General features: G+C 37.7%; 1 protein-coding gene across 1 annotated transcript; it reads left to right on the forward strand.

Annotated features, from left to right (window-relative positions):
* The first annotated feature begins 2,770 nt into the window (after positions 1–2,770).
* LOC110381176 (uncharacterized) lies at positions 2,771–15,713 on the forward strand. Its single transcript, XM_064042747.1, has 17 exons — positions 2,771–2,961; positions 3,568–3,628; positions 4,330–4,498; positions 5,919–6,020; positions 6,394–6,459; positions 7,128–7,238; positions 7,857–7,907; positions 8,262–8,366; positions 8,816–8,884; positions 9,831–9,881; positions 10,335–10,460; positions 11,490–11,549; positions 11,893–11,955; positions 12,414–12,461; positions 12,774–12,830; positions 13,189–13,263; positions 15,528–15,713. The coding sequence occupies exons 3-17, from the start codon at positions 4,351–4,353 to the stop codon at positions 15,626–15,628; spliced, it is 1,233 nt and encodes a 410-aa protein (XP_063898817.1). The 5' UTR covers positions 2,771–2,961; positions 3,568–3,628; positions 4,330–4,350; the 3' UTR covers positions 15,629–15,713.
* Positions 15,714–15,996: the final 283 nt, after the last annotated feature.

Genomic DNA, 15,996 nt, shown 5'->3' on the forward strand with positions numbered 1-15,996 from the left:
GTGAGTTTGTAAACTGTCAATTTAAGTTTTAAGCGGCCATATTAGATTTTTTGTTATGAAGAAAGTTTTATTTTTAAAATTGTTATTTTACAATAGAGGGATAAATTGTGTATTGTGTGTGTTTGATGGGTAAGTGATATAAATGTTTATTTTTAGAAGTTATTTTATTTATTCGATATTGAACTTGCTTTTATCTAGTGCAAATATGATGCTTCTTTCTTCCCAGTGATAACACATAGGAAGTGGTGAAGGGTGGGCATTTTTTGGGCTGTCTCATAAAGTAGGCTGACGTAATGTTAAGTTTTTTTTTCTCTCAGCTATATTTGTACGTCTTAATGACAAAACATAGCGTTCTAATAATACATAGGTAAGATCTTTACTTTGTCAATACCTGTGTTTACAAATAAATATATTCTATTCTATTCTGAAAAACAGCACTTTTCGAACGTTAAATAAAATACTTAATCAACCAATTACAATAATAGTTTTATTTGAAATCCTCAGTAGGTAATATTTATAAAGAGTTAAGAAAGCAACTCTGTTTATCGGGCTTTCACGACAAAACTACTAAACTTATATAGTTTTTTGCACTTGTTTTTATCATGAGAAGGTTTCAAGGAAGAATAATATAAGAAAACTTCTAAAATGCACTTATTAAGTAGGTTTAAGTTCACCAGAGTAGCTAATTGTTATAATACAAAAATATAACAATAAATAAGCATTATGTCGTAAGCATGGCGATTACTCATAGGGAATTCCGACTTATATTGAAAATGCTTGCTTCCTGCCTTTTATAAAATTCTAAACTATCTGTCTGTTGCGCTTTCACGCCAAAACTACTGAACCGATTTTATTGAAAAGTAGGTACAGTGATAAACACTCCTGGTAAGGAGGAACTTGGTTTTCCCGCGGTTTTGCTCTCGTATTTAATCCTATAAATTTAATTTTATTAAATATAGCCTATGTTACTTGGGAAGAGTGACTTTCTAATAAGGCAGAATTTACACCAACCAGTTCAGTAGTTTCGGAGCTCATAAGTAGGTAGCATTCATTCTAGCCATAATTTTATCCAATACATCCATGGTTTTTTCATTATCTCCTTCTAACGTTTTCATGGGAAATCCCCTTTATAACTCCATAGTGATTTACCCAATCAACAGTGACGTACCTATATGATTGTCTACTGAAAGGAAAACCACATGATAAGCTAATTTGAACTCATTTATATTAATATGTCAATCAGAAATACCTTCTATTTTGATGACATAGTCCTCCTAGCCGATTATCGGTCACGGTGGCTGTTCTCATGTAAGGAGATCAGCTAGTTGCACAGGACATGTTATAGTGCACAAGCATTTGCGCAGACACAGGTGCACTGACTATTCCTTCACTCTCATAGCGCAACATCTGTATGGCTTTTTCCAACTATGTTGGGGTCGGCTTCCAGTCTAACCGCATGCAGCTGAGTACCAGTGTTTTACATAGAGCAACTGCCTATCTGACCTCCTCAACCCAGTTACCCGGGCAACCTAATACCCTTTAGCTAGACTAGTGTCAGGATTACTGGTTAGCAGCGGTGAGGGACTCTTACTGACTAAAAACCGTCGTGTTCCGTCGTAGGCCTTTTATGTACCAGCGCCGCGGTAACTCTTTTGAACAATCCCGCAGCCCGGTAATCCTTATTACCTTACCTAAACTGCGAAAGTGACTTCATTACATATTGTAATAACATTTACAATTAATAGGAATTAATAAAACTTTAAATTCATTATCTTTACTTACCCGTACATTGAATGATTCATATTTATTCCTATAATTATTTTATATTATTCATACGCGTTTCTCTCAGCAACCAATATTGGAAATAGATTTTGGTTAGAAAATTATACTTAGTAATTATTTACTCACATTACCTAGTGACAACGACGACGACCAATTTTTTTGAATATCTATAGATACTATATAGAATAGATACTATATGAAAGTTTATCGCGAAAAGGCTTGTCGACGCTTCGCGTGACCAGGGGGCTGGCTTGTTCTTTGGACAAAGAATTAGCATTGCCATTCAACGTGGCAATGCAGCCAGTCTTCTGGGCACGTTTCCGGAGGACAGTGATGCGGAGCAATACTTCGACGCATGGTGAATAAAATGAGTAGTGGAGATATAACGCAAATGCGGGTGTTCGGAGGACCTTAAAAATTCGTTTAGATACTTATAAGGCATGAACCGTCGTACCACAAATCGTTAAAACTTAAACGTCTGTTGAGCACTTGTCTAAAAAAATGTCAGATTATGACGTTGAAATAAGTCCGTTTTGCAGCCACACTTTTTTAGAGAAGTGTTCAACAGATGTTTAATTTTTTTTAGTAAGGCTGTAAAGGTTTAGATTGGGAGTTTGTGACGTAATTTTTATGTAAAATGAGTGCCTAAGAGTGACGTAACACGAAATTAAATCGCTGTTATGTGTTTGTGAGAGAAACTCAAAAATACGGGTCCATTATTTTAGGGATATATCTAAAGATGGACTAATTTCATGTTCCGTTCGACATGCCTATTAGAAACTAAAGGCACTTGTATCAAAATGCAAAACCACTAGGTACATAGTATAAAACAAAGTCGCTTTTTCTGTCCCTATGTCCCTTTGTAGGCCTTAAATCTTAAAAACTACGCTACCGATTTTCATGCGGTTTTTTTTATCTGATAGAGTGTTTCAAGAGGAAGGTTTATATGTATAATGACATCCATTATATAGTGGGAAAATAATATTATCCCGTGCGAAGCCGGAGCGGGTCGCTAATTTACTATAATTTGTATTTCTTTACAGAAAACACTTCTCTACCAGTGAAGATAATAGCTGGAAAACCGTGCTCTTTGCAGTCGAACTACAAATTTACTGATGGAAGCAATATTACTATAATTTTGCAATTCTCAAACGAGAAACATTTCATTAATTATGGATGGTAAGAATATACTTATCTCATCATCATCATCACGACTACCGTGTACGAGGTCTCGGGTTCGATCCCCGGATCGGGCCAAAATGAATGGGTTTAAAAACTTTCACAAAACAGCCCGAAGCCTGGAAGTTGGTGATTGATACACCCGTGCATCGGATAGACGTTAGTGTCGGTCCTGCGCCTGATCTCTCTCCGGTGGTGTCGGATTGTCGTCCCATCGCGCTATGAGAGTGATGGAATTGTGAGTGCACCTGTGTCCAAGCAAATGCTTGTGCAACATAATATGAGAACAGCCGCTGTGACCGGAATCGGCCTTGGACGCTACTATTTGCCTTTTTTATCGTCCCACTGCTGGGCTGCGGCCTCCTCTCACACGGAGAAGGATAGAGCATTAATCACCACGCTTGCTCAATGCGGGTTGGTGGTTTCAGAATTTATGTCCAGGTTTCCTCGAGATGTTTTCCTTCACCTTTTTATCAGCCAAGATGAAAGCTGAAAGAGATTTTTTTAGAAATAAGCATTACCTTTGTAAATTCTCTCTTTTCTGTTTTTATAATGTGTATGTGTAAATAAATATGATTGGGCCTTAATTTGCTCATCGTTTTTCAGGTTGCGGCTAAGATCTGAAGAGGACAAAGTACTAATAAAGGAAACTTTGAAAGTTAATTCTGTAAGTGAAAATATGATTTCTATACATATACTGTATCAACTGTATGCTTTGTACTGTTAGTTTGTAATTTTGTATGCACCTTCTATGTATATCTTGGACACCAATGACTGTGTTTCGGATGGCACGTTAAACTGTAGGTCCCGGCTGTCATTGAACATCCTTGACAGTCGTTACGGGTGGTCAAAGCCAGTAAGTCTGACGCCAGTCTAACCAAGGGGTATTGGGTTGCCCGGGTAACTGGGTTGAGGAGGTCAGATAGGGCAGTCGCTCCTTGTAAAGCACTGGTACTCAGCTGTGTCCGGTTAGACTGGAAGCCGACCCCAACATAGTCGGGAAAAGGCTCGGGAGATGATAATGATGATCATGTACCCAAACTTATCTTCAACTAGCTTTACCAAGCGTTTCCACTCGCAACCCGAGGTATCTACCTCCCGCAGCCGGATAAAAGTAGCCTCTATTTTTTGCTGGCTGTAACCAGATTGTCTAAGTTTCAATTTGTATTCATATTTTGATCATCAAATGACCCCTCCCCGCTGTGGGTGCAGCGTGAGGGAGTGTCAGACTCTTACTGACTAAAACCCACCATGTTCCTTCTGAAGCCCTTTATGTACCAGCGCCGCGGTAACTCGTACGAACAATCCCGTAGTACTCCTTGTATTGAATTTTTTGTTTAGATTTAATTAATTCTTTTAATTTTGCAGTCTATCGTCGTGAACAAAACTATGGCTGGTACATGGGAATTTGAATTCTATTACTATCCAAATATGTCTGAATTTCAACCAGAAAAGGCGAAAATTCCACACTACGGAACGAACTATTCTTCAAGTGAATGCAGAACTGTTGTGGAAATTCTTAATGCCACAAAACCAGGTACATTTATTTATTTATTTATTTATTTATGTAGTACACTATGGAGGACTTTTTTCCGACGTCAAAACTCATCAAATGACCCCTCCCGCTGTGGGTTAGCAGCGGTGAGGGAGTGTCAGACTCTTACTGACTAAAAACCGTCGTGTTCCGTCATAGGCCTTCTATGTACCAGGGCCGCGGTAACTCGCGCGAACAACCCGCAGCCACACTATGGAGGACTTACAGCTAAACAATAGAAGGAAGTCATAGTCGACAGAGAGCCAATTAGAAGTCCTCGCTTATAATACAAAGTGTATCGTATCTAATCACATTAAATTAAATACTTTTATATACTGTACTTGTGTTGTTTTATATGCATGTTGATTAGCACAACAAAAAAATACGCAAACATTAAAAAAAAGGATTTTTAAAACATACAAAAAATAAAACCGACTTCCAAAAACATAAAAAACGTTTTTTTTTTTGCTTTTCAGGGTTTTGCTTCCCATTTTATTACTACTTTTAACTTTAGTTTTTTTTTATTTCAGAAAATTTGTCGAGTACCGGAAGAAGTGGTAAGAATCGTGTCTTTTGGATAATTATACATACACTAGCTTCTGCCAGCGGTTTCACCCGCATCCCGTGGGAACTACTTCCCGTACCGGGATAAAAAGTAGCCTATAGCTTTCCTCGATAAATGGGCTATCGAACACTGAAATACTTTTTCAAATCGGACCGGTAGTTCCTAAGATTAGCTCGTTCAAACAAACAAACTCTTCAGCTTTATAATATTAGAGTAGATTAGCTTTAAAATATTACTTACTTATCTACTGCCCAATATAATATCACATATTTTAGGATATACAAAGTGTGTAGCACCTAATCAAATTAAAATAATTACATTAATATACCTACTGGTTAATATAAGTCGATTAGCACTAGAAAACCATTAAATAGATAAAAACATTTTTTTTTTCAAACAAAGTAAATATAAAATAAAAATGTGCGAAAATTAGAACAACATATGAGTCAGTCATTACAAACAACGGAAATTCTCCCTTGAGCTGTCAACTGGTCAAAACATTCGATACTCCTAACTTTATCTCTCCTTTACACATGATGTTGTAATTGTAAATTATAAAAAAACGAAAAATGACTCCTGTGGCTAAACCACTGAATGGATTAGGTTATTTTTTTTACAATTCGCCATAGAATATCATTCAGTATATGTGATAGGATTTAATATGATTAGGTAGGACACACCTGTATAACATATGCCTTATCGCATATTTAAGAGTACCCAGACCCACTCTTAAATCATTCGTATAGTTTGAACTAGCGTAAACAGCTGAGATGCAAGTTTATTAACTGCAAATTTTAAGTTTATTTTAAGTATAAATTTCTTATAGTTTATTTCTGTTTGTGTGTTGTTTTCTTACAGTACCGTCAGATGACAAGTATATGATAATAGGCGCTGTAGCGGGAGTGTCCGTACTCATAATATTAGCTCAAACAGCTTACATCGCCGTATTGAAAGCAAAAGGTAAGATGTAACAAGGTAAAATTAAGTTTTTCTTATCAAAATCAAAAATCATTTATTCAAAGCTGGCTGAAACAGCACTTTTTGAACGTCACTTTACAAAAGACAGTCCCCAAAACGCCCACCCTTCACCACTTCCTATGTGTTATTGCTGGGAAGAAGAAGTGGCGCAACAAACTCCCCAGCAACACATGTCTGTCTTTCTTAATAAAAAAAATATCTTTCAATTGTTTACAATTTCAATATAAATATTATGTCAGTGTCAGTACATGATTGATTTACATATTTACTTTACCTGTCTAAGAGCAGATACCACACTAAGTCAGCCGCCGAATGTCAGCATTATATATTTTTTTAATAATTGTTTGTTTTCCAGCTCGAAGTTTGAATGCCCATAAACATATATCTAAGATAACACCGGAAACTGATGAACATGAAACAGGTAAGTTTCATGGATTTTAACAATATATAAAAGATAGATATACCACATGTAACGTAATTAACGCACACCCTCAAACACCCCAATTAGAATATTATGTTATAATCATAACACATACACTGAATTTTTAATTTAACATGTATATGCATTGATATTTACTAAATTAGTTTTAACAATTCTTGGAGAACTGTTTGGTCATACTACTACGCACGCAAATATCGCGCCGCGCGCCGCTCGACTCGAAACAACATAACGAAACTACGGAAAAAGCCGACAATACACGAAATCTTATTACTTTGAGTTACGGTCTATTTGATTTTGTTTTGACTGTACAGGGTTAATATGACAATAATTTCCGTAGTTTTAATTACTTTTGGGATAAAAAATTACCTATATTAAAAATGATATAAATCGATTCAGTAAACGATTCTGAACAAACTAATTTCAGGATGTGCGTTAATTAAGTTACATGTTGTATAATATAAAAGAAAAAAAATAAAAATAATAAGTTCTGATGACATACATGTGTAGCGTGTTTTTTAATTTTTTAAACTATATTTTTTATAATTTTAAATCCACCATTTGGATACCTAAGGATCTCAAATACATAACTGCAGATATTGTTCCTATTCATAGTACCTATTTAACCTTCAAAACATGTATTTCTTCAGCACGCTACTGCGCGAACCCAGTTCCAAAGGCTTTGAAGATCGCGGCTCCGAGGGATGATGATGATGATGACGATGAAGCCATTTACGAAGCTCCTAATATTGACTTGAATGGTGAGTGCTTATTTATCTTTCCTTCAAAGAAGAGTTTTTGTGTAAAAACCACTCTTTGTAGTTATAAGAGCCTCCTCAAGATCATTCAACTCCCAGCAGGGCCAAGGTCTGCCGGGGTTGCGGGGTTGTTCGAAAGAGATACCGCGGCCCTGGTACATAAAAGGCCTACGACGGAACACGACGGTTTTTAGTCAGTAAGAGTCTGACACTCCCTCACCGCTGCTAACCCACAGCGGGAGGGGTCATTTAATGATTTTTTTCTTGTGCGCGGCACTGTGACGCACACAAATGTCTCTGGTGTACTCGCTCTAGCAAACAGTAACACATTGCGTGCGAACATTTCTAAAATGTCCGCGAAACTGCAACCGCCGTGCGAACACATGCTAGCAGCATCATTCGACAGTTTCTAATTTGCATTGTCATGTTTATGTATGTTACCAAAAAGTCAATTTTCTATATCATCATCATCATCAGTTCACTAGGTAACCCAGTACCCCTTGGTTAGACTGGTGGCAGACTACTGGCTTCTGACTACCCGTAACTACTGCCAAGCAGTCAATTTTCTATATTAAAATTATAATTACTTTATAACCCAATTAAATCTGTATCTATTCCTAGGACGCATTGGTTTGCAAGTACCCCAGCCTCCAGCTGTTAACACAATACCTCGTAAGTTATTATTTATTAATTCTCACAATAACCACATCATGATTTTCATCATCATCATCGGTCGGTTTCCAGACTAACTGTTTGCAGCTGAGTACCAGTGCATGGAGTACATGGAGCGACTTCCTAATCTATTTCTGCCTATGAGTACTTTCCACCTGTCTAAGAAATGATTTCTTCACCGGTTATAGTGATTAACGCTCATTCTTCCTTAGTACTGCATGGAAGGAGTTTGCAGCCCTCCAGGACAACCAAAAGGTTGTTTTAACCTTCCCCTGTAAAACTTGATCTATTAATCACTCATTCACTCAGTTTGATAACTCGATCTACTCTACACAATCCATTTATTATTTACAGGTACTCCAAGAACAGACCACAAGATCAGAGTTGGTCCTCCAACGATGCTACCACCAGGTCTGAAAGAGAACCAACAGCCTACCCTCCCAAGAGGGAGATCAAACGGTTCGTTTTAATTGTTACCAAACTTAAAAATGAATGTACCTACACGTTATTACTAGAAAGTTAATCAGACTTTTGACAGATATTCCTATACGTTTTATTTGCTGGATTGGGCAAAAATATCTTTGCACGGTTTAGAGAAACTTCCACAAAACAGCCAGTAGTCTAGAAGTTGGTGATAGATTCACCCGTGCCTCGGACAGCACGTTAATGTTGGTCCTGCTTGTGATCCCTCTCCGGTGGTGTCGGATTGTCGTCCCATCGCGCTATGAGAGTGAAGGAATAGTGAGTGCACCTGTGTCCAAGCAAATACTTGTGCACTATAATATGTCCTGCGCAGCTGACTGATATTATAGAAGATGCGACAGCGGTGCATATTTTGCACACAGGGGCAGCTGGATCCTCACTTGTTTTTTCTAGAAAGCTATGTTAATCAAATCTTATAATTCTAGATCGAGAAGCGAATTTGGCGAACCGGCCACCTCTGCCATTGCCCAACCAACCTCAAGAAGTGTATGAGGGTAATTTTCTTTTTTCTTACTAGCTTCCACCAGCGGTTTCACCTGGTCCTGTAGGAATTACTTTGAGCACCCGAATAAATGGCCTGTAGCTTTCCTCGATAGAGGAGCTGACTATATAAGCTACTTCATATTCGTTTGATCTAAACACACTTTAAATCTTTGACATAACCCTAAAACACTGAATATGTCGGCGTCAGGATCCGACATCGTTAAATAAAACAAAGGGGTTCTCACACAATCACTTGGTTTATTCCAATTAACACAGTATTAGTCACTACAATTATTTATCACGAATTTGTGGGAGGTGTGCACTCGGCAACGGTCGGCGAACGAATGACCCGAGTCGTGCTTTTTGGTATGGCATCTCGCAGTTCAGCCTAGGAGGCCGTGTACTGCTTAACCGGACTTTTCCCTGTGGATGCCTAGAATTTAGGGCCTCCAGCCAGGGGCGTAAAACAACTAACCGAGTCGTGCGCGCGCGCCGCTTTATATAAGGTCCACCGTTGACATGGGACATTGACATGGGACATTGACACCGTTTTGGAATGGGCAACTAGAATCAAACTTAGTTATAATTTTGACGTTCATAAGTGCTTGTAAAGGCCTAAATGAAATAAATGATTTGACTTTGACTTTGACAGATCGACGGTTGACACATCGACGGTGGCGCCGTCAAATACATATTTTTTCATTTATCGAACAGATATACGATACGTTTTAATTTTGTGCTACGGCACTTTTAGGTACTAATTTTACTGAGATGTGACGAACTCCCACTCTTAACCTTTTGTTGCCTTATAATTTTGTTTTGTTCAAATTAAAACTACATTTGAAATATTTTTGGGCAATTAAAAAACAGGATAGTTTCCTAATTAGAACCACTATTTTTAATCCTGTAGTCACGCTTATTATAACTTGACCAAAACTTTTTATTACTTCATTACAGAAATGGAATCTGAGGATGTCTACGAACCACCTCCTGTGAACCCCATGCCACGTAAGTATATTTTAAGTAGCAAGCGACCTTCACAACCTTTACATTTAATTAGCAACCTTCACAAAGCAGCCCGGAGTCTGGAAGTTGGCGGTGTTACACCCCCGTGCCTGGGAGGACACGTGTCGCCGGCGTCCCCGAATGCTACTCAGTAGCAGTCGTTGTTACATACCCACGTCAGAGGCCGTCAGGCGGATTTGAGAAAACTGCAGACACTTAGAGCTTGTTAGGGGATAAAATCATTATTTGTTAGGTGATGAGAAGAAGAATTAAAATAAATGGAAGTTTTAAAATGACAAAGTGACTATAACGATAACTAAACCACAACTAGCCGCAAGTCAAATCAGCGATTTAACAACTGAAAATGGTTCGGTTATCGTTAATGTACCATTAACGTCTAACTTGCATATGTATATTATAAATTATAATATCTTTTAATTTATATGTTTTCTACAGCAAGACTACCCAAACCTCCAAAGAAGGTGCCTACAGGCAAACTCCTGGACGTGAAGGAAAATACGTTGAAGCTCAAACCCGTGAACAAGCCTCCGGTCACCCCCAAGCCTGGGAGACCAAGATCCAGTGAGTATCAACTCTATACCTTCATTATCCCCTTAACTATGTAGTGGTCGCATAGCGTAGGGCTGCCATCTCGAATTTCGCCAAACCCGGACAAACATTTCAAAAACCCGGACATTTGGCGTAAATCGCATTTTTTCCCCGAACGAGTACGATTCTTTTTAACAAAATTATACCTAATTTGTAATCCATTTACTATTAACATATACTTAAATTCAATGAGGTGCTTCTTTACATGAAAAGTGTCCGGGTTTTCCCCGGACACTTCTCGAAACCCCGCCCGGACGGCACCCGGACGGCCTCGAAACGAGGACAAATCCGGGGAAACCCGGTCGGATGGCAGATCTAGCATAGCGTGACTGCTGTGCTAAGAGAATGCACCTGTGTCTGCACAAATGCATGTCCACTATACCTTATTTATATGTCCTGTGCATTCAGTACGTATTATAAACTCTTTACCTTCATTTCTCATTAACTATGTAGTAGTCGCGCATCGGAGAGCACGTAAATGTCGGTCCTGCGCCTGATCTCTCTCCGGTCATGTCGGATGACCGTCCCATCGGGCTATGAGAGTTATGGAATAGTGAGTGCACCTGTGTCTGCGCAAATGCTCGTGCACTATAATATGTCCTGCGTAGTTGGCTAATCTCCTTACATGAGAACGAGAAGCCGCCGTAGCCGATAATCGGCTAGGAGGATATTAGTAGTCGCATAGCGTAACAGACTGCTGTGCACGAGTTGGTGGCTTTGATTCTCCCAATAGCAGTTCAATTGGGTCAGACCGAAAGACACCTTCAAAAAGCAGCCCTTAGCCTGGCAATTAGCACCCGTGCATGAAGAAACACATTACGGCAGACCCTTTTTATTGTCCGTCATGTGGGCTGCGGCTTCTTCTCATACAGAGAAGGAATGAGCGTTAATCGCCACGCTTGCCCAAGGCGGATTTCAAGTTTCCTCGAGACTTTTCCCTTCACCTTTACATCATTGATTATCACTTGGATATACCTAATACTTTTATTTATTTTTCCGCAGTTGTGAATTCTCCGGGAAATGAACTGGAACAAGTTCTAAAAAGAAGAAACAACGCAGTGGGTAAGTCTTATTCTTATATATCTTCGAAACTCTCCAAAACGTGAAATGATATTCGTCAAATAATTTTGCTGCTGTGAAGATAACTTCTGCAGCTTTACACAAATCGTAGTGAAAAACAATTCTTTCAGCCTGTCTGCGCTTTCACGCCAAAGTTAATGAATCTATTTAAATGGTGAAAACATAGTCTAGAGTTCTCAGGCTCTACTTTGTTTTTAGACGACTTTTTATTCAGGTGTGGGAAGTAAATAGTTTCCTCGAGACGTAGTTGAAACTGAGGGGATCAGCTAGTTGATTAATTCCTGCACACTTACGTTTAACTAATTATAATTATTAACTTTCACAGAACAACATACTACTACTCCTAAAACCAATGAATTGGAACAAGCTCTACGGAGAAGAAATAACGGTAATTTTACTTTCTTAGTAGATTTTAAATAGCAGGAAAGTTACAAACTGGCATCTCTGCCAACTAGCAGTAATGTTTTTGTATGTTTTGCCTTTCTCAAACTATGTTGGGGTCAGCTTCCAGTCTAACTAGAAGTAGGTAGCTGTATGACCTCTTCACATCGATTTTTTGGTCAAACTGCTTGTCAGACTTTCTGGCTTCTGACTACCCGTAACGACTGCCAAAGATGTTCAAATGACAGCCGGAGGCGTGCAATTACCTTGCCTTCTGAAAGACTGGATAAATTGACATGTGATGATGGTCACAGATTCACAGAGCGAAGACGCCAAGCTTTGCTTAACAATATGGTCAATCGATCCGTGCCGCTGTTACTAAGACGCGAATTTATAAATGATACTGAAATATATGTATAATTAACTGATCTTGAACTGATCTGGTGTTGTTTTTTGGCATAACAGATATGCAGACTTCTGAGTTAGAAGCAGCAATGAGAAGGAGAAACAATGGTAAGAAATCTTCTTTTTAGGCATCAAAATGTAAAAACGCGACTCTATTTCTTACATCTTCTTCATCCTGCCTTGTTGTCAATCTGCCTAGCTGTTCCCAACTATATTGGGGTCGGCTTCCAGTCTAACTAGATACAGCTGAGTACCAGTGTGCCACATGGAGCGACTGCCTATCTATCTGACCTCCTCAACCCAGTTACCCAGGCAATTGTTTGATTTGAAAATTGAACGTGATTTGCAGTAAACACTTAGATAATTGACGTTTATGTTTGCTACTAAGTTGGGCCTAAGACTCAATATTTTTGTTCTCAGTTGCGCCAGTCCCAGTAACAACTATTCCCGAGCCTTCTCGATTGAAGCCCAGTTCCAGTAAGTATACAACAACCTAACATTTTTATTATTTTTATAAGGCTAAGGTCGAGCGGTTCTCTCCGTGCCAAGCGCAGTGTCTATGATATAGCATAGATGACCATAGATTATGATCATCCGATGATGAATACGGTATATACAATGTAGGTTATAGAACAAGATAAATATATGAAGAAGAAGAAGAAGGTATTTAGGTATCTTGTACAGAGGAAACATTTTTTTTCATTTTTGGCTAAAGGCTTCGAAATTACTGAACCGATTTGGAAAACTTGGGTTGGTTGGTAGTTGATTTTGGTAGGTGGCATTTACCGGTGAAACTATCCATTTGTTTTCTATTAATATGTAACTTCTCTCTCAGGACCACCTCCTCGAAGCCGAACAGCCGAGCAGTCGAAGCCTAGAAGTCCACCAGTGCCTCAACCAATGCAAGAAGGTAAGGGATACTCCTTTTCAGCAGTTGGTATAAGACCCAGACTCTACGCGGAGTTTTAAACAGCTAAGACCCCAGTTCCCAGTTCACCGACAATGTTAACGTCAGCTTTCTTTCCGTTTATAAAAATTTACAGTTAATTGATTGAAACAACTGTTCACTATGATTTTTCACGTTCAATTTTACAGCAAAAATGGAAACAGTTGTTTTATGAATAGTAAACGAGCGTTAAGAGCGTGTACGTCAACCGCGCGCCATTTGGCCTAAAAAGGTACTTTTCAAACCACTGTTTCTCATTAACTACTTATCCTATAACTATGTTAATTTCTAATAACGCAAGTTAATTTCACTGTCTATATAGTTAATTGAACATAAATTTCAATTTGTGTAGTTTAAATACTTAAAACCCCTATAACGTAACAGATGATTTATAAAATTCCCGTTCAGCGTCTATTTCGAAGCTTAAATTCATGTGAAAATAGTGGAAAATCTAATCATATTTATTTTTTTACTCATAGACGAAATCCCCATGCCTATAGTTAGTTGAAAACATTTTTTGATTTTGGTCTCTATCTTTCAGAAAAAAATATTTTAACAATGTGAAAAATTGTGAATTTCAAATGCTTTTTTTACCTACCTATCTTACTTAATTTAATATAACAATTATTTACTATAGTAATATAACTCTTTTTTTTTAACATAAACTTTACATTATAATTTAATCTCTCGTTTTTTATTTTTTTATAAATTATTTAAAAACTACTATAAAACGCTGCACGCGAGTCAACTCAAACCAGACCGCCGCAAGGCTTCGCAGAGAGAGGACGTGTCGCTCCGTCACATCGCGTAGGGTGAATAACCTCTGCCGTGGATACCGAGAATAGAGTACATTTCAAGCGCGACCAACAAATCTTGATACATTACTATTTTATTTAAAGCTCAATTTTGAAGCATATTTTTTTTATCGAATGAGTTGAAATTTTGTTTGAAAGTTCAGTTTTAATGACAATGTATGATTCTATATCCAATATGGGGGTATACCCAAGATGGAGACAAAAATGTTTTTAATGCATTCCTACGATATGGGTATCAAATAAAAGGGCTTGATATGAATAACTCAACAAAAAAATGTGTCGCGAGTCTTAATCCAATATGGCGGACTCCTTAGGCTAGATAGGAGCAGAGCTATTTATATGTTCATTTTGGATGTACCCTTGACTTTTGATCCCGAATAACTTTTGAAGCATATAGGATAGATAACTTAAAACTTTAATTTTATTTATTTGGTAAACCCAAGCTCTTCACCAATATTTGGTTGTTATTTGACCACAATTTTTCGGTCTAGATGGACTGGACCATTCATATAAACAATCAATTTTTCAAATCGGTCCAGGCGTCTTTGAGAAATCGAGAACAATCACAAAACAATCTAATTGAAACCTCCTCCTTTTTATGAAATCGGTTAAAATACAGAAACTTACATTGCCATTAATCATCAGTCGACTATTTCGTACTGTTGAAAATTGTATGTAATATACAGAAAGTCCTCAAAACCAAGATTTTCATAGATGTCCGATTTTTTTGCAAAAGAGTGTAAGTATTAACGACTTATTTTCATGCCTTTATATTTTAGTCATCCATAGACTTACACTATTTTCTCGCTATTTACTATTTACTAAGTAATATATTTTTTGTTCTACTAATTTCACTCGAAAGGATCAAAATGGTTTGTGTGACTATACGTGAAGTATGATAGGCACGCACACAGCCGCGACGCTAGTCTGCGTGATTTCTTGCGTTGAATTACCTAAAGTTGACATCGCGCGGCGAGCGTATACGCTCTTAATGTTGTCGATGAAAATAGACTAGTATAGTTTTAGGTAAGTTTTGTAGTTTAAGGGCCAATTTTCCAATCAATCAATAAACTAAATCAAAAATTCAGATAAAACAAGTTGTTCTCTTCTGAAGAATATGTTTGACAGCTTTTGTATGGAAAATATGACAAACTACTTACTGTATTCATTCCTCAGATAGAAGTTAACTGATGGTTGAAAAATCGGCTCTTTCCGTAAATATAGGCATATATTTCACGGTTTTAAGTAATACTTGAGGGCTGTTTATAAAAATTCTTACTTATAAACGTTGCTTAAGCATGTCTTAACTACCATTTATTCAGTATATCAGTTAAAATGTTGCTTAGAAGGTGATTAGAAATTTTTATAAGTAATATGTTTAACTTTAATAAGACCATGTTTTCTTGTTTTCAGAAATATATTTCAACGAGAACCGAGATTCGTCCGATGAAGAATGGAATTATGAACCGCTCAAACCTTATACTAATTACGATCCTAATATATACAACATTTAGTAATATTTATTGATAGAAGTTATTTAACCCATCTATTGTAAAATTATAATTAGGGAAAGTTTGTTTGTACATACAAGGCTCCGGGACTGCTGAACCGATTTGAAAAAAAAAGGGATTTTATTTTTTGGTTGGAAACCTACACTGTTCCCGGGTGACAATGGATATATTTTATCCGGTTATAGCACAGCACATCAACCTACCACAATCTATATTTTTTTAGGGTTCCGTACCCAAAGGGTAAAACGGGACCCTATTGTTTCCGCTCCTCTGTCCGTCCGTCCGTCTGTCACCAGGCTGTATCTCATGAACCGTGATAGTTAGAGAGTTTAAATTTTCACAGATGATGTATTTCTGTTACCGCTATAACA

Source organism: Helicoverpa armigera, chromosome 29, assembly GCF_030705265.1.
Source record: "Helicoverpa armigera isolate CAAS_96S chromosome 29, ASM3070526v1, whole genome shotgun sequence".
Lineage (NCBI taxonomy): Eukaryota > Metazoa > Arthropoda > Insecta > Lepidoptera > Noctuidae > Helicoverpa > Helicoverpa armigera.

Bases quoted from the DNA above. Each gene is read 5' to 3' on its own strand.
- LOC110381176 (XM_064042747.1), top strand. From the start codon at position 4,351: ATGGCTGGTACATGGGAATTTGAATTCTATTACTATCCAAATATGTCT. The intron at 11,956-12,413 runs GTAATTTTACTT...TTGGCATAACAG, and splicing joins TCTACGGAGAAGAAATAACG to ATATGCAGACTTCTGAGTTA. The intron at 12,462-12,773 runs GTAAGAAATCTT...TTTTGTTCTCAG, and splicing joins AATGAGAAGGAGAAACAATG to TTGCGCCAGTCCCAGTAACA.